This window comes from Bombus impatiens, unplaced genomic scaffold (assembly GCF_000188095.3).
Source record: "Bombus impatiens unplaced genomic scaffold, BIMP_2.2 scf_0060, whole genome shotgun sequence".
NCBI classification, from domain to species: domain Eukaryota; kingdom Metazoa; phylum Arthropoda; class Insecta; order Hymenoptera; family Apidae; genus Bombus; species Bombus impatiens.
The window spans coordinates 1,097,274-1,124,267 of record NT_176479.1 but is presented as its reverse complement, the minus strand read 5'-3'; the positions used below and the strand labels follow the sequence as shown (position 1 = coordinate 1,124,267).

General features: G+C 36.8%; 1 protein-coding gene across 5 annotated transcripts in view; it reads left to right on the top strand.

Annotated features, from left to right (window-relative positions):
* LOC100747038 (nephrin) overlaps nucleotides 1-26,994 on the top strand; it is a 494,062-nt gene that overhangs the window by 394,313 nt on the left and 72,755 nt on the right. For all 5 annotated transcript variants that reach the window (XR_002947961.2, XM_003485483.4, XM_012393882.3 and 2 more), the window contains exon 3: nucleotides 917-1,090. Coding sequence is in view for 4 of the 5 variants with exons in the window: in XM_003485483.4 (XP_003485531.1) it covers nucleotides 917-1,090 (174 nt within the window). In the remaining variant the exon portion in view is untranslated. The remainder of the gene's footprint in view (nucleotides 1-916; nucleotides 1,091-26,994) is intronic.

Genomic DNA, 26,994 nt, shown 5'->3' with positions numbered 1-26,994 from the left:
AAAGAGATACGAAAGTTATTAAACGTTCGTCTTTTTAATCGAGAGAAATTGGATTAAAGTATCTTTGGCAATATAAAAGAAAAAAGTTAATTTAATGAGAATCTTTCTCGAAATTATCAATCTATTTTTCAATCGATGTACGTTTATACCGAGACGATCGATGATGAAGATAATTGGTCTACGAAGTTAAAATAAAAATCACCCCATCGTAATGCAGGAAGATTTTAATGAAACACCCTCGTGAAAACGTTTAAGCCGCAGTAATACCCTTTTTCAATTTCGCTCTTTAGGACTGTAACAATCCCCATTTTCCTATAAAGAGGGAGCAAGGTTGAACATAAAGCTAGCGATTATTCTTCCTCGTCGTTTGTTTTCTTGATCGAGACCTTTGACGTTTCCCCTTCTATTCAAGCAACTTGTGTTTTACCTAAAACATGTACATATATAGAAGATTCTCAAACTCGTGGGCTGTTGTTGCTAAAAGGAATATTTAAAAATGTACAGGAGTTCTTTAGCGAATTTAGTAGCGTTCTATTGTACAATATTTTAAATGTATCCTTCCACGGTAGAGTTAATTCTTCTGCTCTATGTTAAATATTAATTCGACTAAGATATATAGTTCTTAATTTTACTCGTGAATCATCTGATTAACGTCCAATTGTCAAGAAATAGATGACACTTCTATAAACGCTACTGATACTGAAGAATAGAAAAACAAAATTATGAAAATATTCTCGATGACAGACGAGAAGATTCTTAAAACCGTTAAAGCGATGATTACGAATTAAATTAAATCGTTATGTTCGCTTTAAAATTGCGGATAAAGTAACAAAACGTTAAAGCATCAAATTAAACGCGAAGAAAAGTAAATTTAAGAGGAATAAACGTTTCGTTTCTTTTTTTTTTTGTTACACAGGTGGAGAAATCGTCGGGCACTCGCGATTGAGACTGATAGGTGATCAAAACAACGGAATCTACAATCTGAAGATCACAGACGCTTCTTTGACGGACGATGGAGAATATCAGTGCCAAGTTGGACCATATTTGCGCATTAAATCGATCCGTGCCAACGCTCATCTCGTCGTCATCTGTGAGTACACCACCATCTTTTCTTTCGATTTTAAATGTTTCAAATGTCACTGGTGGATTCTCGATTTAACGGCCGTTACAATTCCTCCCGTTTACAAACCATTCAATATGTTTTTTCTCGCGTCTACGTTAAAAGAGTCGTCCGTTCGTTGATTTCGATATAGAAATGAAATTCCGCTGAGAGAGAACGAAGAAAAAAACCGGGGCAGAGCGGACGGTTGGAAAGATTTAGCTTGAAAAGTTGGTTAGAGTTTGGAGATTTATGCTATAATATAATTTTGATGATTCCGGAAAAAAGTTTGAATCTTGGAGAAGAAGCGTTAAATTGAAGAGCATTCTGACGCGATTAAGAGTTTCCCCGACTTCTTTGGAAACTCACTTTCTTACCGGACAATCATTTTTCTGAGAACAACCCATCGTTTAAATAATATTTTGTTTAACGAAAGAAGAACCTTTTCTATGTTTCATTCGACATTCTGAACTCTGATTTTACTACATTTCTAATTCATACCTTTTATACAGGGTGGTTGGTAATTGGTGGTACAAGCGGAAAGGGGGTGATTCTAGGAGAAAAAAGAAGTCGAAAATATAGAATAACATTTTTTTTTTTTTAATTTTTCCATGGAGACAACGATCAACAGTGAGATCTGTTATAACGAGACGTGATAAAGTGCACGCGTACCGAGCGAAAATTCAAAGTCGATTTTCTCGAAAACAAAGCCTCGAACGAAAAATTTTTATTCTATATTTTCGACTTCTTTTTTCGCGTAGAATCACCCTTTTTCCGCTTGTACCACCAGTTACCAACCGCCCTGTATATTATCGAATTTATCATTGTGTTAGATTGGTGCATACGAGATGTTGTCTCTTCGAATTTTATGTTTAACGGATCGAACAAACTAAACTTTACTTTACTCGTCATTTCTCTACCACATCGAAGAAAAAGTTTACCATTAATTACATGCATCCAATGTTAACAAGAATCAGAATCCCATTATTCGCGATTATGAATATTCGCGTGATCTTTTTACATGAATTGCATTTTTAGTACATAAATTATGTTGAAAGAACAAAGTTAATCGCTGGCAAGCTATCGTACAGAGATTAATATTATAAGGATTAATTAAATATATTATACATTTCGTAGAAGCCATTTGCAGTTAAAACCCCGATATATCTAACTTATTAGTCTTTTCCCAATTACATTGGAAGTTTACAGCTTTCATTTTCCTTCACTTTGTTCCTTTTTAAAAGTAACATGTAAATTTCGATTAAATGCTAGATATTTTTCGCTATTTCTAGCGAATAATCGAGAATGTATAGTACACCCTTGTTTTGTTATTTTCCTCGCCATTGTCCCGCGTGAAAAATGAAGCGCCACGTTGATCGCCTTTACGTGAATAGCTATAAAATTATACAAGATATTTTGCGACACCCTGGTTGCCAGCAACACGAACAAAAGGCCAGGTTATTCTGTAAGCAAAAAAACGCGGTAATTCATGCGGCCCATACAAGCATTATTCATTAAGTCCATTAGCGTCCAGAAACGCGATTTTGGAAGCTTTCAGCCATTGAAGCGAAATTTAAATATCTTTAAAATTCCGAACGAAAATTTTCTACGTGTAAAAAGATCTTGTAGATCTTTAGATCTACAAGAAAAATAATCCGTTTCATTTATATAGCAAATTATATACGTAGTATTATTTGGTTAAATTTATCAAACATTTTTATCAACAGATTTTTATCGATCTATGCATACGTATCTTTAATATTAATTTCTCAGAAGCAGAGATTTTTTTCACAAAACTTGCTTCGATTTATCGCTAAAAGACATTACTCTGGACCGAGTAGGTCGCCACTCTTTTCAATTATGTTATGTTAAAGTATTGGGTTGTCAAAAAAGTTTCTTTCGTTTCATAAGGTGATAATAGATGAACAATAATTTCTGTTTTATATTATTTTATTGAATAAGTATGATCCATCTCGTTATATTTCTATTATTACGTTCGTGTATAATTCGAAATAAAACATTGTGCTTCTATTATTTTCTTATAAAACGAAAGAAACCTGCCGGACAACCTAATACATCCTTCCCATCATTGAAGAATGCTCATTGTTCTCGAACAAAAAAAAAAAAATTCAACAATATTATACTCGTAACGTATTTTCCCCTTTCATCCTCGTATAGAATACAATCCCCTAACAAGGATAAAGAAACGAAGAGTTACAAGCTTAGTAAAATAGATAAACCCGTCAAACGCAACCTTTAAACCTTGCCATAAAAACGGACAAAAGAAGAAGAACCGCAAGTTGGAAGCTACTCGACCAATCTGAAATTAACAGAGGTTAAAGTTGATGAAACGGTGGCTGAAGCAAAGCCATTTATAGCTCAGTCGTTCGAGGTTGCATTCTCGAATTTCATGACACCGTGCGAATCGGCCGCACCAGTTCGTCGAACAATGGCTCTTTCCGCGTTATTAAGAACGCTTCGACGAATCCGGTCCGAATAGTCGGCGCGAAACTCGACGAAAGTCCGATACAATCACGCTCGTTGACGCGGTCAACTTGGCGCGTTAACAAAGACATTCCCCGGCAACTTATTGGAAAGTCGACGTCGAAGGTGGTAAACCGTGATTAGCGTAAACCTTCGGGTGGCCGCCTCCTAGTCGAGGAACTAGAGTTGGCTAGAGTTTAGAAAACGACGTGTTTCCCGATCCGATGCACGAAACCTCTCGGTGAGGATCGAACGTAAAGTTTCGCGAATTTGTTTCACCCCTCGCACTATCTTCGCTCTTCTTCTTCTTCCCCTTTTTCTCGAAACGGTGTTTCGAAAAGAAGATTGAAAACATGGTGCGATCGTTTCGCGAAGGCAAGATATTTCGAAAGGCAGATTCTTGTTAAAAGTGTTTGTGATGTTACCAAGTATCGAAATTGAAGGCAGAAGTTTGATAGGTAGGTTATAAGCTAAGCGGTTGGAAATCTCTGACAGAAAAATAACGTAAACAGTGAATATTTTCTTTATTTTTAGAATGGTTTTATTTTAATAACGAGAATCCAGTGAGTTCCGATATTTTCCAAACACAGAAATTACAGCGAAAGAGAGAGTTCGGAGTAAAAAGTATTCGATACGTTTCTAAGAAGTCGAATTTCGTTATTTTGCTGAGGAAAATCGTATAGATTTAAATAATTTTTAAACGAGTAAACGATTATCGACAGACCCGATTAAGAGACAGTTTAGCCTAGAAAACGTACAAAAATATTCAGTCTCTTTTACCGTATAAATATTCACCGCTTCCGAAAGATTAAATTACTTTTTATTTGCATAAAGAGAATTAGACATTGTATGGGAAAAATCATTTATAAATTCCACAGATATAATTTTGTTCCAAATTTTGCAAGCTCTTCAAACAGGCGAACTTTATCTGTAATGTAACGAACGATTCTTATAGGAAATTGCATAGAAATTGGAAAATTTTATTTCGCGACAAATTCTACGCCAGTAAACCGCACGCTTACAAAGTCGTGGACATAGAGTTCGAAACTTCCGTTGGCTAAAGAAACGAGGAGAAAGAGAGGGAGAGAGGAAGACGTAAGAAGTGTCCCAAGGCGACAAGGAAACATCTTCCTGAATCGTGCCTTTCCGTGGTCACAGTTCTCTCTCTGAGTCGTCGTCTGCTTTCCCTCTCGTCCCTCATTCTTTTACTTTCCTGTTTATTTTTCTTTTTCTTCTTTTCTTCTCCAATGCCCACGGCCACGTGTACTAAGCGCAAGCAACGACGACACTCGCCGGTCAACACGTTTCCACGCTTCGCGGAAACCGCGGACCGGTTCACCGGAAGGCAAGCAACTCCTGGTCGACGACGATCAACGTCTTCGTGTTTCATCGTGAAATATTAAAGGCTCGTCAAAAAAGAGAAACGTCGTTCGAACGACGAACGCAATATTTCTGGCCGTTTCGATCGGAAAACGTTCCTTCGCTTCTGGTGAAACCGAGTTCGTCGGGTCAATGGGATATTTTATTACAAATTTCTATGCGAACGAAGGTGGATCGAGTGGTTCGATTCGAACGTTAGAATGCGACGGTTTGAATCGGTTTGGATCAAAGAGAACGGATTTTTTAAGCGATCAGATGTATCTTTTCGTTGAATTTATTTGACGTAAATATAACAATTCTTAATTTGTCTAGATCCAATTTACGTTATAACTTGCTAATTAAAAATTATATATCGTAACGATATCATACATTGTTATATTTATACGTATTAAAAATATCGTTTCACGCTCTGACATCGCAATAGTCAAGACAAATTATCTTTCCTTCTCATTCGTTTCTAACGTCCAATCTGAAAACAGATTTTCGAAAATTAAAGGCGTAGATTTACAATTTATTGAGTCACGTTCATGAAGCATTTGTTGATCAAACCGATTAAAAATAATAAGAAGCGTGCTGGGCGAGTTAAGAAATTGTTAACGAGAAAGTTGAGAGTCCTTCTTTGTTCCTTCGTGAGGTTAATGAACGTTTCACCCTTTCTTGCCAAGTTATCCTTTATAAAGGCAAACCTAAATCTTAAAGGAGGAACTGCGATAAGAGTCCGTAGGTGTGGATAATGACACTGTTTTGTCATCGTTATAAAACTAACGGCAGTTTAATGTACAAACGTTAACGGTAAAAACTTTCAGAAAAGAGATTCTAATTTCTTTTTATCACCTTCTTCGCTACAACCGTTGCGTTCAACAACTTTCCCATAGCAGACATAAGTGTTCCTGCGATCCTTCTCGTATCATCGAATACTTTCGGGAATTGTTTAAATTCTCCTAAACGAAGCTCTCTTAACGTAGCTTAAAATATTCTGTTAAAGATTCTACGCGATACTCCTTTTCTGTGATACTAAACTTATCGATAATTTTCTAAAAATAAATCGCCCCGAAGAAAAACAACGTGTCCAATCGACCTTCTTCCTTCATATTGCCAAGCTTTCGCAATATCCAAAGTAGAAATTAAAAGAACAATTAAGAAATCAACGAGCTTAGCCCCTGTTTTTTATTGTCAATGAATAAGCAATAAATGTTGTCACCCCTCCTAAGGTAAAATTTCAAAGAAAGCAAATCATCTGGAAGAAGAACAACATACCCAGCAATTAACATTCTTTCCTCGTACCACCAAACCTGAAAGTATCCAACATAAACTTCAACTTTCTGTATCGACAAGCTTACCTCGGTCTACCATAATCGCCAATAAATGTTCTTCCTAAAAATTCTTTAATATAAAACTCTAAAGAAAACTTGGCTTGTTACAACCAAAAAACGTTCTTATATTCTTTAACAGAAGATTGCAGAGGAAAGAAATTTTCCTACTACCAAACTTACGAATATCCAACAAAGGATAAACTACGAAAATCACAAAGTTTATCAATCTACACCATTCTACCATTACCACCAACGAATTTCCTTCAATTCTTTGATATAAAACTGTTCTACCATGAAACGTAGAAGTAGCCGATAAAAAAGATGGAACTTACAAAACCACCAATTTTGCCTGTGTATAGTATCGCAGCCAGCAAATATCGCCAAATTTTCTTCCACGAGACTTTCAATAAGACGAATCACCGTGGAAAAAGACGGTGAAGTTACACGGATCATCGCTAAGGAAACAATCGTGCTATCTTCGAGGTATCCATGAAAAACCGATACGTCGTTCGCTACGTCATAAACTGTGATACGAATCCGCCTCACAGCGTGAATACCTGTGTGCACTTTGCCGACGTTTTACTACGTGAACGTAGAACGTAGAACGTTCGATCTACGATGGTGGCTGTCCTACGTGAGCCAGTTGAAATCACGCGCGATGAACACACGGCGATCCTGTATAGCGCCTTTGTAAACGACACGGGGTTTCCACGTATCCGACCCCACGGGTCGTACGTGTCCGGAAAAAGAACGCAGTGAACGACGTAGAACCGGTGAACAAAGGGGGTGAAGGGGTAAGGACACGAGAAAACTGATACGAAGAGAGTTCGATCGATGGAAAGTTGGCCGGGAAACTATATCACCTTTCCACGGATAAATATTTTATGACATTCAATCCGGCGTCGTTCTTTCTGCTCCCGCAGTGTGTGTTTCTCGTTGTTTTTCTTTAGCAAACCACGTATCCCATGGTCGTCGCACATCTTAAAGTATCCTAGAGGATATCCTTTGTTATCGATAGACGGTTCACATTTATACAAATTCATATTGTAGTACCGTGGACGAGGAGCCTGGGGGGTGTCGGGCGAATTATAAACAAGCGGTTGCGGAATATGTGCGTGACGGGGCTAAGACAAAAGACGTGAGGCTAAAACAAAAGATAACGAGTTGCTAAGGGACAAAAACGAATTAACAGTCATTGTTTTTCTTTTTTTTATTTAATTCTTTACATTCACAATTTGGACATTTGGTAGAATTTTTTAGCTGTTTGATTATCATGTGGGTGGCTACCCCCAGCGGGATACCATCTTCGTGTTTGTTAGGTTGTGTCCTTTGTGAGGTCTGCTGAGTGTTTCCTTTTCAGTCTTCTATCCATGTTTGAGGTGTTGATCGTTTCCACAGCTAGCCGGTTTGGGTGTGTTCCTATTCTTTCTTTGTATTTTCCTGCGTATCTGCTGATTTCCTCTTTGACCGTTGGTATTCCCAGGTCCTTCCGTATATCCTCGTTTCTAACACACCATGGGGCACTTGCTATTGTTCTAAGAATTTTAGCTTGTACTGTCTCTATTTTGTTTATATGGCTCATTGCTGCCGTGGCTCACTGCTGCTGTCCCCCATAGTGGTATTATGATCGTTTTGTATATTTTTAATTTATTTTCCAAGCAGCCATTGTGAGTTGAGAAGTCAGAGAGTGCGAATTGCGTCGTCGAGAGAGCGTTGCTAGCTACTACGTCTGGCGACACTCTACCTAGACCAGGCCACACACCGCGGGCAAGATTTTTTTTTATTATTATTCAATTTATACTTTACAATTTGTCCAGCTGGACATTTGGTAAATGCGGACAAGATGGCAACCCGATGTCCTCGCATCTTCACTGCGTACCCTCAATAGTCTTACGGACTTACCATAAATCTCAGGAATTTTTTAGCTAAGGTCCTTCAGACCGAACAAACATCTCTTTACTAAATCATTTTCTAAAAGTTTACTATTTACTACGGGAAAGTTAGTTTTCTCACGTATGATCCTTCCCACTAGCAACTCTCTCTCGGGGGCGGTTAGCATCCTTCCTCGCCCACCAACCTAGAAAATTAGCCAATTAACAGCGAAGTCTTTCCCAACGAAAACTTGTCCTTAACAAATCAGCTCTTTTCGTGTCATTAGACCCTCCCATCGCAAGCTTTCCTCCGCAGCATCATCTTCACAGAGAGTCAGTCTTTATGCATTTTTTGAACCGTCATCATCTAAGCTTACGTCGCGTACTACACATTGTAACTTTGGCTGTCAATCGAAACTCGATTATACTTTATCAATTTATATCTCTCTAGTCAATAAGTTGTTTGAATAAACTTTAACCTAATACCTGTTAATTCAGTGCATATTCAATTGAACTACCCCTGTTATCGTAATAGAAATAAGGGGATCGATCAGTTCGTGGCGTCGATTATTTAATCGTAACGGGAATTTACAACTCTCGTTGACGTGCCATCTCACGATCGCGTCTCTCCGCAAACGGTCGAAACACTGGCGTTGTCGAGAGAACGTTGGATCCGTGGTGACTATAGTTGCAAATTAACTATCTAGTTGTCTTAATTATAATGCGTTATTGTGAATAGTTCACGTTAAACAACCATCGTTTCCTGTTTAATCAACGTCTGTTTAATCCATTTATTGTAAATAAACTAATTGTAGTAAAGAACCTACAATATTTTTGCGAATATATGTTCGAAAATGGAACCTACCTTTGCAATTATTTTATCGATTTTTCTATTGTAGAAATGTTACTTCTTCTTCGATTTCGATGACTTCTCCACGTGTTGTAAAGAATCAACGTTTCGAAGAATTTTTTTCTGTATATGTAAATAACGGGATAGAGAAAATCGCGAGATATTCGCTAAAAGTTATCGATATCGCTACGGTGAATTTAATCTCTAATTGTGCGTATTGTATTTAGGATATTTTGTATATTGTTGCATATTATATGCACTCTGTGCATTTCTCAAATTTTCTACAAATGCATAAAAATCCGCGATTTATTAATAAATCTCTGATAGTAGCCTGAGTTTAATAGCAACCTAGTAGTATAATCTAATACTAAGATAGAGCTATTTGGATTCGAAGATTATTCGAGTAAATAATTTCCGCCAAATTCGGTTATGGACAATTTTTAAGGCTAGTTAATTGGTTACTAGCGGCCTGATAAACATGCGAAATATCGTTTATTTGCATTGACAGCTCTTGTATCGTATACTTCTAAACAAATTATAATGATAACTTACGTAATTATGGTGACGAGTGACGGTAAATAGGCGAAGTATACCACTATAGTACGGCAACCCTAGTAACAGTAAATAACTCAAACGATTTGCGCGACTCTCAGAACTCGACGATAAAGTAAAGTGTTATCAGATTTATCACGGTAAGCAAGAGAAATTGGGAACGGTAAGCATCACGCGAAGAAAGTAAATTTTATTCACTCGAGAAATTTCTCTCTTTCTTTTTCCTTGCAACCCACGAAGCAGAAGAAGAGAGACGGAAAAGGCAATGATGTTCCCGGCTGGATTGTTATTTTCCAAGTCCTTTTTTCCTCTCACCATCGTTCAGAAACATGTAATTACGCAGCCAATGTTCTTTCAGGTCTAATTTTCTAGCAGCAAAGGAACAGCGAACGCCTGCACGCCGGGCATTTATTACTCTTTTCGGGATACTTGCCTGGCCTCGGAAAAAGATTCACTGTTGCACGTCTCGCACTTTCTCATTTCTTTTGTATTCCCACGGCGACGATAATGGACAAGAGAAACGAAAAAGGATCGACCAGAGGCGGTCTGCTTTTCAACCTCAATTACACTAGTTTAATAACTTATGGATCATTTGATCCTTCGCGAAACCCAAAGGGAAAAACCTTCTCGATAATTCTTCGATAATTCTCCGTTTACCAATTATCCTATTATTGTTTGTCTTATAATTTAGTCCCGTACATCGTAAAGAAGTTCCCTCCCACAATTTTGTGGTAATTAAGTATGAAAAAGTAATGTAAATTGTATCGTGAAAGACTTATCCATCCTTGTCACGATATAGGCAAGATCCTCCTCGATGCTTCGATAATTCTTCGTTTACTAATTATCCTTTTCGATTTTTCTTCCCATTCAAGCTACCTACATATAGTGTAAAAATTTTCGTCTTCGCTTTTGTGATAATAAATTTAAAAACGATGATGTAATTTATATCGTGAGAGGGACATTTCATCTCCTACGAGACACAAGGAAAAATCCTTCTCGATGTTTCGATAATTCTTCGTTTACCAATTCTTCGCTTTCTCGATAAGCAATTTATAGACAAAACGTTCCAAAATTTAAATCTCCCTCTCTCTACCATCATCTCTATATATAATCTAAAAACTAGTGTAGAAATTCCACTACGTAAATGAATCTCTTTCTCTCTCTCTCTCTCTTTCTCCCTCTTCGCATCTGATATATCTTTTGTACAAGATACCAAGTGCGAACAGAATCAAGGAGTAACTTTGCAGACCATGAACACCGACTAATGTTTGAAGAATAAAAAAAAGAGAAGAAGGAAAGGTTGCAAAAAGTTGGTCTACGCAAAGTTGAGGGTAACTGTTGTAATTGGCGAGGCTTGGAGTTCCTTAAAGAACACCGCTCCATTTACAATCGCGGCGTTTTCTCGACTTTGGTTGTTTCAGTTTCGCGTTACTTCGCCGGAAACAAGAGCGGCCGAGCGAAAATGAAGGCAGCAAAGGCGACAAAACCAATTACTTCCGCCTTCGCCCAACGACGCTCGAATTCCATGAATGAAAAGCGCAAGAACCATGGTTGGCGAATGTTGCGCGAGAAAAGAGAGGAAGAAAAAAGAAGGAAGAAATGGGCCGACTAAGCTTGCGTCATATTAAGGCTTTATTCTATGACTGGAGGCGCGTATATCTGAATTTAAGAAAACGAAAGGAAGCAAAAAGCTGAAAGAACAGAGGAAAGTGTAAAGGGGAAATTACCTGTTAGGCCTTTAATTCCTTAAGGGCTGCGGCAGTTTTTTGCTATATACGTGGAAATACTTTGTTACGTTTATTAGAGTAACTTTCGCATAATTTCAAAATCTGTCGTTTGTGTGAATCGTTAAAACAATATATATATATGTGTGTGTGTGTGTGTACGTGTATGACGAGGAGGAAAAGAAGAAAAATTGTGGAGGGAAAGTATGTATCAGGATGAGGTTATTCAGCTTGCAAGATGTTTTTCATTCCTTGAGCGTGATGAGAGTTTTGTACAATTCTCGTGAAAATAAATTGCGACTACATATATTGAGTTTACTAGATTAACGTACCCTATTTCTAATAACAATTTTGTAATTTATAAATGCAACATTAATGTCAACTTAATTAACGATATGCATATCGGGATTAGAAAGAAAGAAACAACCGAAGAAATGATGATTCTTATAGTCACGATCGATTATTTATATTCATATATATGTGATTATATTCTAATTTCGACCACTTTACGGCTGAAAAACTTTCCAAAATGTTCAAAGTATCTTCGAATTATATTAAGAAGCTGGATTCTCTTTTTTTAGTTTTGGTATTCAAGCTGCATACTCAATTCATTTCGTAGTTTTCACTAACTTCTTAAAACATTCTATCATCAAATAAACTTGCACAATATCCAACGAATATCTGATCGAACGCTATCCAAAGAAAAAGATCAAAAGGCCGCGCGTATAGTATGCATATAAAAAATTCAGCACGGCCGAGTGGATCTCGTGGGCGACGGGATATCACGAGCGAACTTCACTGACAGTTTGTTAAGCTCAAGGATATCGAATTTTATGGCTCCACGGGAAACGTGGAAGATAGTCATTGCTAGTAGCGAAAAACAGTCTACCGCGGGAAAATTGAAATCTTAATTCTTAATACGGAAACCGGCCAGTCTTCTCTCCATTTTTCCATCGAAGGAAATACAAAATTTGTTGTGTCATAGTTTTGAGCGTGAAAAAATAAATAAATTAAAGTGCAATACTCGATTACAGGAGCGCAGTGTAAAAGTCATTTCGAGTTGCTTGATTTATTTGATTGGTTTACGCGATACAACAACAATCTAAACTTATAGGAAGCGGGTATTCATCATTTTTTATTTCATCGCTGTTTCCTATCTTAATAATTGACAAATTTCTTCTTGTTACTCGTTTCGTTCAATCATTCGTCCATTTTCGAAAATGCAGAGATAACGAAAGAAGGAACCTGATATCAGACGTTTGGATCGCATTTGTCCGCCACGTTCTACGAATCTTCCGGCAGAAAAACTCGAAACGAACCGAGAAGTTGGCGAATTAAAGGGAAACAGTAACGTCCACCGTTTTCATCGGTTTGGCGCGACGCGCGGAGAAAAGTTGGTCGGATTCACGTCGGGTACGGATGGTTCAGGGGCATGTTTCGAAATATTGAAATTGATCCAATTTTCGGGCTACGGGAACGACTTTTCGGAACGGGAAATAGAGACACGGCGTGCACCGGCTGAATCGATTCGTTCTCACCGGCTCGACCCGTTATCCCGAGGCTTTTTCCGCTTCGACAGCTTCCCAAGGAAATTTCGGATGGACCGCGTTAAAGGGGAAAAATACGATCAGCAGTTATTTAGGAATCGTATATCTTCGGCCTCGATTCGTCCACGAAATGCGTAATTTCTTCTTCACAAGATCTTTTTCTCTTCTTTTAATTTCTCCTTCTTTTTTTTTTTTTTTTTTGCAACATCTTTTCGCTCTGATTCACCTGTGTACTGTATTTGTCGATTTATACGATTTCTCTCGAACAGGTGCCAACATTTGTTAATAAGTAGACTGCAAATTCTTGCGCTCAGATTCATATTTTTAAAAATATAATTAAGAAAATGGAGCAACTAGGTAGAACATTGCTTTATCTGCCAAGTATTCTACGTAAAACTACTGTGTACTTACTGTACCATTTGTTTCTTCGTATTACGTGTATTCCGTGGAATTTTGCAAAATTCCAAATTTCCCATGAATCCGCAGATATCCGCTGGTTTATCAGTACAGGACGATTTATTGCACTTGCAAGTAACACACTTCGAAGCGTTCTTTGAAAGCTTTCATAGTCTTCGCTTGCAGTATGATCGAAGTTGATGGTGAAATAGTTTGAAACGAATGAAGATGATTTTACGCGCTTAGTACACGTCGATGTATCCTTTGAAAGTTTCGAAGGTGTCTTCGTCGTAGAATAGTTGGAATTTTCGTTTCGAACGAATGAAGATTAGTAATCGATTAGCTCAGAGCTTAATTGCTGGAATACTGGGTAGAATAAAGCGGTTTTGTGCAATTTCCATCGGAACGGGTTCAATATCCATTGTGGTTTCTATGAATTTTGCTGTGAACGATATATATGGTTTAATACTGGTAGCAATATTGGTAGAACTTATCATTTCACTCACGTGATTCAACCTATTTATATTTTATACGACATTGTCAATTTATTTTCATCTATGGAATACATTTTATTGATCAGATTTGTTTAAGGATCTATGGCACACTTTCTATTTATTGTGTAGATATATATATATATCGTATAGTAAAGCATTTACAGATTTATTTTATTGCTTTGAATAACATTTTCGTTTTATTTCTAGTAAAACACATTGACGAAATTGAAACGTGAATCTATAGAACACCCTGTACAGCTTGCGCATTCACCAAATGAAATTAGTATAGCCAATTGTACCGTCGATCGAATAATTTACCCGAATTCGAAGATTACAGGGAGAATCGATGTCATAGAATACCCATTTCGTACTCGAGACTCGAACAGTATTATAGCAGATGTAAACTATGTGGAATGTTGGTGAATTAAAGCTTCAAGAAGCGACACCTAAAATTCTACATTCCGTTCTATAGAAGCAATTTAAATTTTAGGCTGCGAAGTAAATTAAACCTGTAAATTAGCTACCTCCAATTCGAATTAATTGGAAGATGCAAATATTCGCACAATGCCCATAATACGCCAAACTATGTAAAATATTCAAAGTATCGCATCGTAATTTTAAAATTAGAATATTTCATAGGCAAAACAATTTTCTTTCTAGGATACGTTTAAAAAAATTGTTTTAATTATTTATAAAGAGACTTGTCTACCTAAATATCTTCGGCGTGACGATTACGAAGCAATAAAAGATGCGTAAAAAAGATGCATCTTATCAAAAATAAGCAACTAACTGTCCGAAGATTTTTGGAGAATGTCTCAACTTACGCGTCTCTTCGTCTGCGAGACGTGAAAACTATGGCTCAGCCTTAATTGCACGATCGTGTTATCGTTTCTAGGTAGCGTTACCACGCGAAAAATCAGGTAACAATTAGAGAGGCTCGAAAGAGCGAAACTATTTACAGAGGTCGAAGATCGCGCGTAATACTCTTAAAAATCGCAAAAACAATGGAAATTGCCCTCAGGCTAGGCTTTCATGGACGACCAACAATTCGCGAAACCGCTAAAAGTAGCGATTCGCGACCGCGAGACTGTTAAGTCCGGCAAGAGAAGTTATTTGCCAAAGAGAAATTTCTTTGAGGGTGTTTAACTCGCCGGAGAATTCCCGTTTTCCAGCTTCGTTTTCACCGCCGACTCATTAACTTGGAATTTCTCTCGCGATAGAATCTGCTCTTACGCGTACGTACACTACTTTATGTGCTACAAACGTAGAAGCTGCAAAGCTTATTAATTGTGTTTACGTTGAAATTACGATAAATTAAAACGATTCGATGGTGAATTATTCGTGTTTGTGTTTGCCAATCTCTGACCTTTGGTATTCGGAATTTGTGTAATTGGCGAAAGGAGGTCGGATTCGTGGTATCGGTTAAGCAGTGATTAATATACTTCGGCTAATTGATTGCGCGAATTTGAAGGACAAAGTGGAGGAATTTTAATAGGAGCGAGTCGGTACGGAAAGAAAATTTCTTATCTTCTAAGTATAATGTGAATTTTATAGTGGTTCAGTAGTCCTGGCAACGATGATTCCAACGTTGATCAAATTTCAGTAGTATAGACGAATAATTGATCGGGCAAAGATTTTACTTCAGTTTATCATTGTTACAGCAACATACCGTCTCATTGTTTGCTCGATTTGTGTAATCAGCTTAATACTGAGGATTCTTTGGTGTTTCTCGCATAATATATCGCACTTGGAGCATTTTAAAAATATTCATGAACCATTTATTGTTCGTGAGTTGCATTTGTCACACCGTAGAATTAATTGTGTCTGTTCAGTCGTTAAATATTACCAATCATTTCATCGTATCGCTAATCGTGCTATTAAAAGAATATCGAAAACGCATAAAACTAAAACATAGCAAAGAGGAAATAAAGTAAAAAAGAAATGTACATTTTCAACGCGAAGACGACAGCACGTGGATCGATGTTACAGTGAAAAAATTCGCATAGCGCTTCAACGAGGCACCTCGAGAAAGAGAAATAGCAGAAGTAACCTTTTTTGGTCTGCATTTGACAAGTTCGCTTCAGAATGGCGCGTCACGGCGAGAAAATTTCGCAATATCACAGCATCTTGATCGTTGTTTTATCGTCGTTTTATCGTCGTTTTATTACCGAGTTACACAGCTTGCACCGATATTGAGTGTCAGGTTGATTTAAATCCCGAAACGGCCAGCCGCAAATATTGACGGACCTCGACGACTAATTTTTATCGGAAACTCGCGTAATTTGTTAGCGCAGCGACGATTCGTGTACAGCATTTTTATGAAAGACAAATATTTCTCTACGGCTCTGTAATAGAATATTAAGAGCATGCCCCATAAACCGCGAATTATCTCGATGAAATAGAAAGTTCTGTGATGCTATCTATATGTTTTTATTGTACACAAATGGCTATCTTTGCAATGATCATTAATAAATGATTCAGACGAGTTGTGATGGATATTTAAATGAGATAATATTTTGTAAGGAAAAGTTTAATTGTTTTTGGTTTTTATCTTTTTTAACGCTAAAGTTACAAGTTCGATGTAATCGAACTTCTTATGTTCACAATTTCAGATAAACGTGTTTTTTAATATAATATTCAGTGACAGGTACAAAGATGCGATGATTATTGAATTTTATAGCATCATTGTTTTTCACAATAAGTATTGATGATTTCACTGAAACATTTCCCTGGCGGTAGAGAACTTCAGTAGTATAAGTAGTATAGTAGTATAAGTAGTATAATGATCGAACAAAGGTTTTTCTTCGCTTTATCGTTTTTCTTATAGAATCGCGTTGTTCGATTATATTTACTCGGCTGCTATAATCTCAGCTACTATGATACGCTCGTTATTATTAATCTCCGATGTTAATTAACAGCTCAACAATTGCATTTATCTCCACATTGTAATGCTACAAATATAGATATTTATGTTGCAACATGTGTATTTGAAGCGCACCTATGTGAATCAAACAGTACTCAATGTGAATTAACACATTCCAAATTTAAATTACGTTCCTCAAATTTTTAGTATTCCTGGTGATTAAAAAAAAAAATACTGTTTCATACATGCACCTAAATTATTTTAGGTAAAAATTAATTTCTCTGCTTACCCTTTCATTATGATAATATCTGCACAAATATTAAACAATATCTTGGCATTTCTTTCGAGTAAAGAAGCAGCGTTTGATCAAACAAGGGTATAGGCGTTTGACTTACATAATGTGTGTACTAACTTTTAAGAAGATCCTTCGGTAAATCGCAAGGTTATAATTACATAAATGTGAAAAATAGATTTGGATAGCGTTTCGAATTGATTTTTGTAGATTTTGCTTTTGAAAAAGCGTTTGTCTCGAGAGAACCGAAGTTCGAAGCGTGATGGAGGGGAACAAGGTGAAACAAAGGGAGACAAAGTAGAAGGAAGTAAAGAAACGGGGAACACGTGGAAGCAAAGCAAAATATTTCGCAGCGGAATGCTACGGAGCAAAGCGGATGGAAGCAGAGCGGAGCAGAGCGGTGCGAAGCGGATAGAAGAAGCAGGACAGGATAAAGCAAACTAGGAAAAAGGACAAAGTAGAACGAAACAAAGCAAAGTAGGATAGAACAGAGCGAAGCAAAGCAAAGCAAAACAAAGCAAAGCAAAGCAAAGCAGAACCAAGTTAAGCCGAGTTGAACCGATCTGAGCCAAGCCGAGCAAAGCTGAATCGAGTCGAGCGAAGCAAAACAAGCTAGAGCTGCGTAAAATAAAATAGGGAAACATTTTTGTTTTCGATTGTTCTTTGTTGTCATAAAATTGGAAATTTGTGAATGTAGAAATTTTCGAAACCGCATTTTCGGCATATTAAAAAAGAAAAGGAAAAATGTGAAAATTGAACACTTAATTGTGCCACGTTCTTTGAGCCATTTTTGGCTAAATGGTATTTCTATTTCTTTTTTTTTTTTTTTTCTTTTAATTTATAACTCAAAGGAGAATACGAAGAAACGGGAAACAGCAGTAATACATAAAATAGAGTTAAAAAACTGAACTGTAAATTTGTCGTTTGGAAAGAAAAATTCGGTAAATGCGGGGCTTTCAAGGCTTTCGGTTTGTCGAAGAAAAAGCTTCTCCAGGGTATACAGTTCAGAAACCTACATCGTTGATTGAATAAGGAAATACCTCGAGAATTTTCGAAACGTGACCAAGAGAAAACGCACACCTGGCACACTGTTAAGGTGGCAAACTGAAAATATCGAACGAACTTACAGTTTCAAAAAAATGATTACATTCGTTGCCGTAAAATGTTGAAAAATCTCTCGAGCTTTCTTTCCTGCAATATTTTTATCGTGACAAGAGCAGTAATGCAAAATATAAACAGCCTCTTGTCAACGTTCTTGAGTTAAAAAATCGAACAATATGTTTATTTCAATGTGATACATTATAGTCGTTCAATTATAAGTTTCTAATATTTCAAATTCAAGTAGAACTTACACAACTTTTAATTTCTCTAATAACTTACTAGATTTTGAGTCCCGCAATCCGTTTATCGAACCCCAATTAACCAGTTTCCTCGTTTTGTACAACTTGCCACGCGTTTTCCAAATGTTTACCGCGTATCATTCGATATGACGATATCAGTTATCAGGAAAATTCCGGATCGATCGTTAAATCGCTAGATGTTAACTCTAGAAATACCACACCAACCAACATGACAACATCCCTTGTTTAGGGATCATCGTCCCAGATGGATTAATAATAGGAAAAATGTACTACATAAGATGGAATTCCTTCCGTAAGAAAGCAATAAATCAATAAATATACAAATATTCTATTATTCTGTATTTTTCAAAGACCAGTCATTTTGTCTGGTTGTGGTAGAAATAGCATCGTATTAACTATCTAGTTCTAGTATTAATAAATAGTAATTCAACACCACGTACTAATAAGATTCACACTGAAACGGAAGAACCTCGTCATTTCGCATAGTCTCAGAAAATTCTCACTCGCGCCAACAAAATCAAAGAAAACTCACACGAGAATATTTTCCAAACTTCTTCATTCGGATTAACACATCGAACTTAAAAATATATTACGTTGTCGCTGATTAAGATCGTGGTTTGATAATTCGCGAAATGAAAAAATGAAAATTAAATGATAAAATGAGAAATGAATAATTCGAAACAGCTTGCCTCGACATCGAACGTTACTCGCACTTGGCCACCAAGCATTCGAACACAATTACAAGCCAGGACGATACGCGAATTACGTGGAGGGTAATCGAGACACGGACGTCTGTCTACGTGGCGTGTTTTATTGCTGGCCAAAGCCGAGCAACGCACATACGCTCGCGATTTCACGCGCCGCTGATTCGACTCGATTGCATTATAGGAATACACGACGACGAAGTTGTCGTTCACGTCGATGACGGCTGACAGGAGGCGGGCACGCGGTTCCCGGCGTTGACGTGCATGCCTCCTATTTCACGACGAAAACGAAATTTCGTGCGCAAGTGCCGCAAGTAATTGAAAACTGACTGATGACCGAGGCTATATAACGGGGAAAGAATGCTCTTTTCTTGTGCTTCGTCTGAAAGAACTAGGAAGAAATAGGCGAGTAGCGATGATAAACGTAAGAAGGCGGAGCAAAAGATAAAATTCGGTACAAAGCATAACAAAGCTAAGCAGAGCGTGATAAAGCACAGCAATGTAAAAAGGAATGATATAAAGCGTAACGTAGCGATAAAAAGTGTAGCAATAAGAAGTACAGGAATGCGAAACGTAACAGTGGAGAATGTGGGAATGCGCAACATGTCGATACAGGATATAGAAATAAAAGAATGCAGAATGCGGAATGTAGAAATACAACAGAACAACTGTACGATGCGTCGCGATTTAAGACATAGGAATACGAAGCATTGGAATACAAAGCAGGGTAAGGTTAGTAAGGCGAAGTGCGACGATACAAAGCATAGAAATGCGATGCGTAATATAGGAATGCGGAGCGTGAGAATACAGAGCGTAACAATTCAATGCGTAGGAATGTGAAGAGCGTACAAAAAAGCAGAAGTTAACGATACAAAGCATTGGAATGCGGACAGCAGCGATACAAAGCGTAACGATTTAATGTAGCAAACTGGCGAACAAAAGCGCAAAATATCATAAACCAGTGCAGGGCAAGTCGCAAGATTAAACTGCGAAACGTATCAAAATGCAACGCGGCAGAGCGGAATATGGCAAAGAGGGTTGTAGCAAAGCGAACTGTTGGAAAACGAAACGTAACAAAGCAACGTTTTAAATAATCCAAACGCGCCATAACGAAGCAAAGCATCGTAATACTCGTCAAAGTTAACTGGGAAACGAACGGGTTAAAGCAACCTACTTTGCGCGATACACCGAATAAATTAGCTAAGACTGATAAAAAAAAGGAATGGATGGGAAATAAATTAGAATAAAAATGATAGGAAGAAGGGAGAGATGGAACGAAGTAAGAGTAGACGATAATTTGAGCATTAGAGAGAAAGTTTAACTCGGGCTACGTCAGTTATAAGCGTCTTCGGTGTATCTACCGTTTCCGGTTCTTGCACAACCAGCAAGTCTCTTATTGCGACGGTGATAATGAAATGGAGGTAGCCGAAAGAGCGTATTCGTAATATCGCGACGCGGTTCCACGCAGACGATCCGAGCTTCGAGTCTCTGTGGCATTCTCCATTCTCTGAGTGGCAGCTGGATTAAATTGGTCTGGGAATCGGAAGCCGTGATTTCGGTGTAAATATTTGTAGGCGGTTTGTTACGGCGCACTATCTTAGACGCTCGATTCTAAAGCTAAAGTGCGTTCGTAGTCGTGCAAAAATGAAGTATTTAATAATCGATTAACAGTTTCGCGTTATAAAATTATAGCAGAGATAGTTTGTAACGAGACACGTGAGATATCTACGAATTAGTTCGAAGTACTTCTACATCCACTTATTTTCCAATGGACCGTCCGTTTTTATCAAATGTCGCACATTTCATTTTCATAGTATTACATTTGTATAGCCATAAAGAAATAGCGAAAAATGATACGACATTCAGTATGCTTGCGGTTAATCAATTAGTACATAAATACAACGATATACAAATACGTCGTATATGAAAAACACGATTTCTTCGAAAGCAGAGCCTCAGGCAATTTCTTTTTATTTAGCATTTAGTATCATGAAACATGGGCTATATTAATTACGTAAGATGATACACAACATGAATTGATAAAATTGCGATTAAGTGAAAATTATATTAACAAACAAAAGGATACAAATTACGAATATTATTGTCTAACTTGACAAATCCAGAGGAAGTATTATACTTCAAACGAATCAATCTCATACCTTTAGAAATCAAGAGGAAACATAAAGAAAAATTCTACTTTTCCAGTAGAACAACCATCTTTCAAGTTCTATCACACGTTCTGGCACACCCTGTGTAACATCAAAACTTCGTCCTATCACGAAACCCTTCAGGAATTACAACTTTAACAAATCACGAAGTCACACGCATCCAATTTCTATACTCGAAGGGGCATACACAACGCGACTTGGAAACTCTGTCTCTTCCCTAACTCGGCGCCTATTTCATCAAGAATCTGCTTTGACGCGTAAAGCGTGCACGCATATTGTAGACACGTAGGGCGTTCGTAATCGTCACCGACGAGGAAAATTTCCGTCTCCGCGAAAGCCGACGCGTCACGGTGCCAGAAAATGCAACGAATTAATTCGCGTGATATAGCTTCGAATACCGTCGACACTAATGATACTCGATACGTATCGTGTCTGGCATAACTCCTTCGTGTAGGTACATTCTGCTCCACATATTTCACGGAGAGGATGAAATACTCTCCCATGCCATCGTTAACCTGCAGAATATTGAGTATAGCTAGGGACGCGACGGGGAATTCGTGTCTCATGAAATCTTGCGGCAAACTTCATTTTGCCTTGCGCTGACCGTTTCACAAGGGAAAATCAAGGTAAAACCGTACCGTTCCATTGAATAGAAACGGTCATATTCTTGGAACCTGGTCGCCTATTCTTATCCATCAGGATTATAAATCACGTCGAGCTTTTTTAATCTAGACTGGTTGATGGTGTTGGTTTCTGTCGAGAATATTGGATCCTAATAGCCGAAATAATGGTACAGGAACACTGAATCTACACTTAGAATTTATATTAGAATAGTTATATATTTATTTGATAAGCGATTTCAAAGATATTCATCGATACACACTTGCACGCGTCTCAGCACTTTCTTTCATACCAGATTGTTAACCGACTGAACAGTTTATATTCCTTTGTAGGAACACACATACTTCCACACGCTGATATTCACATACATGTATCACTATTACGCAGCTAATCTAGTCTAGCACATAAAGTTATAAGTATCTCAATAGTTTCATTTTTTAGATACAAGTTATTTTCGATTTTGACCACTTTTGGGATATGATGTATGGTCATAGAAATGAATAATTTCAATTAATGTCTTATCAGGATTTGTAAAATAATTTTATTTTCATAGCGGAAGTCTTAGGATTCTATAGAATATATATGGAATATTTTAAAGATATTCTTTGAATATATGGATTGGAACAAAAGTTATAAAAGTATAGAAATCGTTGAATATTAATTAGCTTCTTTGTTATGCAACATCCTCTTATACCGTCGCAAATCCCTACGATTTTTCCTTTCGATGCTCCTTTGAAATTTCTACTTTTATATTAATAATAATAATAATATTCTTTAATATTATATTAATATTAATATTATATTAATATTTTTATTGTTATCATTATATTAATATTGTATTAATAATAATAATAATAATAATAATATTCTTCAAAATTTACTAACGCCGTAAAATCTCAAGATAATTGCGTGAAATTTCGAAGATTGCACGCGAAATTTCTATGCAAGATTTAAGATCTATAGTAAAGGCAAATACCGTTTTATGATAGTCGTGAAGTTTAATGTGTTCGGTGTTTAGCATATCTATGATGGAGTTTATGGTTACGCGCATTTAACGGTAGAAGGAAGCGTAATTCTTGCACTCTTCGGTGGAAATTCTTTAATTAACTCGAAATTATGTTTTCCTCGGTATGAAAAATGAAATTTGTCGTGAATTTAGCGCGTGGACGTATAGTTGTTAACGTTTAAAAAGGTTTATATTAAGTTCGTTTCCTTTTCCGAGCGAGGCAGCCACTTAGAACCTTTTATATCGAGAACAAAGGTTGTTTGACGGAATTCGCAGAATTTGAGAAATTAAATTTATGAATGGAGAAACTCTAGCTTGTTCTGCGAAACTTCTTTGTGTACTATGTTTCATTTGCTAAAGTGTGCTTGACTGTAAAAGAATATAAAAGCTTAATACATCTTGAAGAGAAAGAACGAAGGCTAAAAGAATTGAACGAAGCGATTTCATAAGAACACGAACAGAGCACGCATTTGTTGATAGCATTTAAATCGTTGATGCTATACTGAACAAGAGACAAATTTAATAGAGCGACAGACCAAGTAGTATATCTTAAAAATCGATCAATTATTGGTCAAATTTTAATCTATATTAATCGCTTCAATTTACTTAATTACTTAATACGTCATCTACATGTAACTAGAAAACGAAATTAACGTGAACTCAAATTAATAGACGAATAAATATCCTCACGAAACGTTTAAGGAAGTTAATAAGAGACAGAAACAGCCGAGTAAGTAGTACAATTCCCTATATGGTCAGACACGTTGCACTGCGAAACCGATCTTCAATGGTCCATTACACGTTTAATTGCAAACGTTTAATTGTTTGCGCTCTTCCAGGTTACTCATACTCGCGGTTATTATTTTAAAAGGTATATTAAATATATAAACGTTTACAAAATTTCAATTCAGATGAAACATCGAACGATGATTCTATTGAATTAAGACGAAATTACAGTAGCCTGTGTAATTTTCAATTAACGTGATATTATATAGACTCTAGCCATTCGTTCAATCCTTGGAGTTCAGATAAATAGAGAAAAAGGTAGATTTCAAGTATATTTCGATAGAAGAAAATACTTCAATGGGTCGAATTTAAATGACCGCATGTAAATTTCACGAACGTGTTTACATTGTATGTCTCTCCCGTATATGACCATTATCGACGTCGATCGCATTCCAGGATGCATAGAACGCGTAATAGCAACAACGATAACAACAATCACGCAGCAGGTTGAAAATTAATTACACCGAAATAACACGTAGCGAGATGTTGGCTCCGGCCTTTGAAGCGGGTTCTGTTAAAGCGTGAACAGCAAACGGTGTCAAACTTGCTGAAAATTAATTCGAACTATCAGCCAAAGTTTCGCTAGTAGACAGGGTTACGCTCGAACCTCGTTGCACGAGCATCGTTCTGATTATTTATCAACGTGAAACGGTTCTCGTAGCTCGCAATAAACTGGATGTCAGCGAGACGAACGAACGTGGCACGTAGAAGAGGTCACGTGAAAAATAAAAACCAGAGAAATTCGTTCGAGGTCTTAGGGTACAACGTTGAGGTTAGGCAGGCAGAAGTTGCTGGCATATTTAGTCACTTCAGCACGTGCTTCCGCCTGACCCGAATTCTCGATCAATTAACCCCGAATATTTTATCAGCGGTTCACAAACACGATCCCGAAACCGCGATCGGTATCTCGAGCGGAACGTGGATTTTAAAGATTTCCAAGCATCGTTCGATCGTTAATTTCCTCGGTTCTTTGATTAATGAGATCGAACCGACTATGAATTTTGTATTTTTCTTAACTGTTTGGTGTTTCGTGATTTTGATTGAACAATAGCTTTTGGAAAGAAAATAAGGAATTGCGGAATATCACGTGAAAGGTTCGTAATTTAATTCGTTTAAATCGAATTCGTTCGAATAGAATTCCATTTTGTCGAATATTTATAATAGAAGCAAATTTTTTCAGACCAGATATATATTTATAAATTTTGTTAAATTATAAGATTGTTTCATAGAATCAAATGTCTGGTCACGTACAAGACTATACTACTTGCTCGACTGTCTATTTCCAACTTTCTTCGACTTTCTGTAAGGGTATTTATCGGTCAATTGATTTAAAGTCACAAAAATTTGCGACCAACTTTATCGACGATAGATAAGTTTATTGTTCGTTTAGCTAATAATTCGTTAATATGTAATTATACGTATGGCAAGTGCATAGCTTGGATATAAATTGCCGCGATATCGAAGCGCAACAAAATTACTGTGTCTCGTGAAAATTTGAGAGAAAAGTTAAAAGCTCGGAAAAGAAGCGTAATGAATGGAAGGGTAAAGTGAAACGGATCGAATGTCAGTAAAAGCAAAAAATTCCATTTGTTGCTGCTAAAGTGAGTGCGAATCGAAGAAACAGAGTAATAAAGAAACTGACGGAAGATGTAGAAATAAATAATAATAAACGAAGCGAGAGGAATATCGACAAAAATACGAAAAAAATTGTAATAAAATAACGAAACTGAAATAATGACCAAATACAACAAGTAATCAGAAAACAATGAGAAATAACGCAAAAAACAATAATTATAGTAAACAGAAAATAATACATATATATATATATTATAAAATGGAAATACGAGAAAATTATACATCTCGATTGTGCTAGAAGAAATGCAATATCAATAGATGTAATTATGGAGTAATACAAATAGCTGAAACATAATGGGAAAACAAGAAATGGACCGCGTAATGAGTAGTTGGAACCGACGTTTAATCCACTTATTAATAATTCTCGCGACGAAAAGTCAGTCGGCGGTGTTTCGTACAATACAAAACTGTTTCGCGGTAACTGCTGGTTCAGAATATTGGTCTGCCGTTAATAATGCAAATTCCCTGGCTGAAACTCACGACTGAATGCATTTAATTATAACACACGTGCAATTTACCAACGAGGTTCGACAAGCAAGGAACATCGTGCACAATTACGGTTTACTTGTTAAAATTAATATCTTAAGGCGACATTCTTTTTTCTTCTTTCTTCTGATCACCGAAGAATGAACGTTATACCAACGTTATATCTACATTCGACTAATTTAAATACATATTTCTTTTTCTCAAAACTATATATACGTATGTACGAGGCAATTAAAAGTCACATCGATCGACTAAAAAATTGGAAAATACCAGAAAATGATATACAAACGTTATTTTATCTGTTTTATGCTATCGCTTTGACATAGACGAACTTGTGCTAGCAAATAGTATGTTTTTTTTTTACTTCTTCTTTTAAATTGTGCAGTAATTATATACGTGGACAAATTTTACAACAGATAGAATTAGTCTGTCTGGCTTCTGGAATATTTACATAGTAACTCGCTGTTTTTTCTTTAGTTTATCAAAATAATAACCTATTTAGATTACGCTACAAGCAAAACAAATTTAATCGTATAAACTAATTATACATAAGTGCTATGTTGCAGTTGTACGTTATTAGCGTTGTTTTCGAGCCTGGCAAACGTGCAATTGAATGGCTCTCAAACTAATTCAAGTCCACTGTTTTCAAAACCATGTCCGTACGTATCGCATATGGACTGTACCATATGCAGAACACACTGTGCCATTAAATTGGCCATTAAACCACAATAATCAATCTTATCATCTACGATCTACAACCACAGTCTATCCTTTAGCCAATTCGAACCTTCTCAATCCTTGCTAAAAAAAAATGCTCATTGTCAGTGTATCTGCCATTAAACCACAATCCACAACCGCTAACCCATCCTGTATCATCCACAATACACAACCGCGATCTATAACCCATAAACCCGCAAAGAGACAAATAACGAACGAGCAAAACGCGATACTCATCCAAGCAATATCATTTATTGAATTGGTCGAACAATAAAATTCATAGCGTGAGTTTGTTCTATTTTTGTTAGAACACAACAGCGTATTAAATAACACGAATCTGTCTCATTTCTCATTGATCCACCACATGTATTATACAGGCTGGTTGATAACTTATATAATATAAAATATTTCTTTTTTTTAATTTTTCCATCGAGACAACGGTCTACAATGAGGTCCGTTATAACTTACCGCACGCGTACCGAGCGAAGATTCAAAGTCGATTTTCTCGAAAACAAAGCCTCGAACGAAAAATTTTTATTCTATATTTTCGACTTCTTTTTTCGCGTAGAATCACCCCCTTTCCGCTTGTACCATCAGTTACCAACCACTCTGTATAACATCATAAAATAATTACGCAAAGGGGGC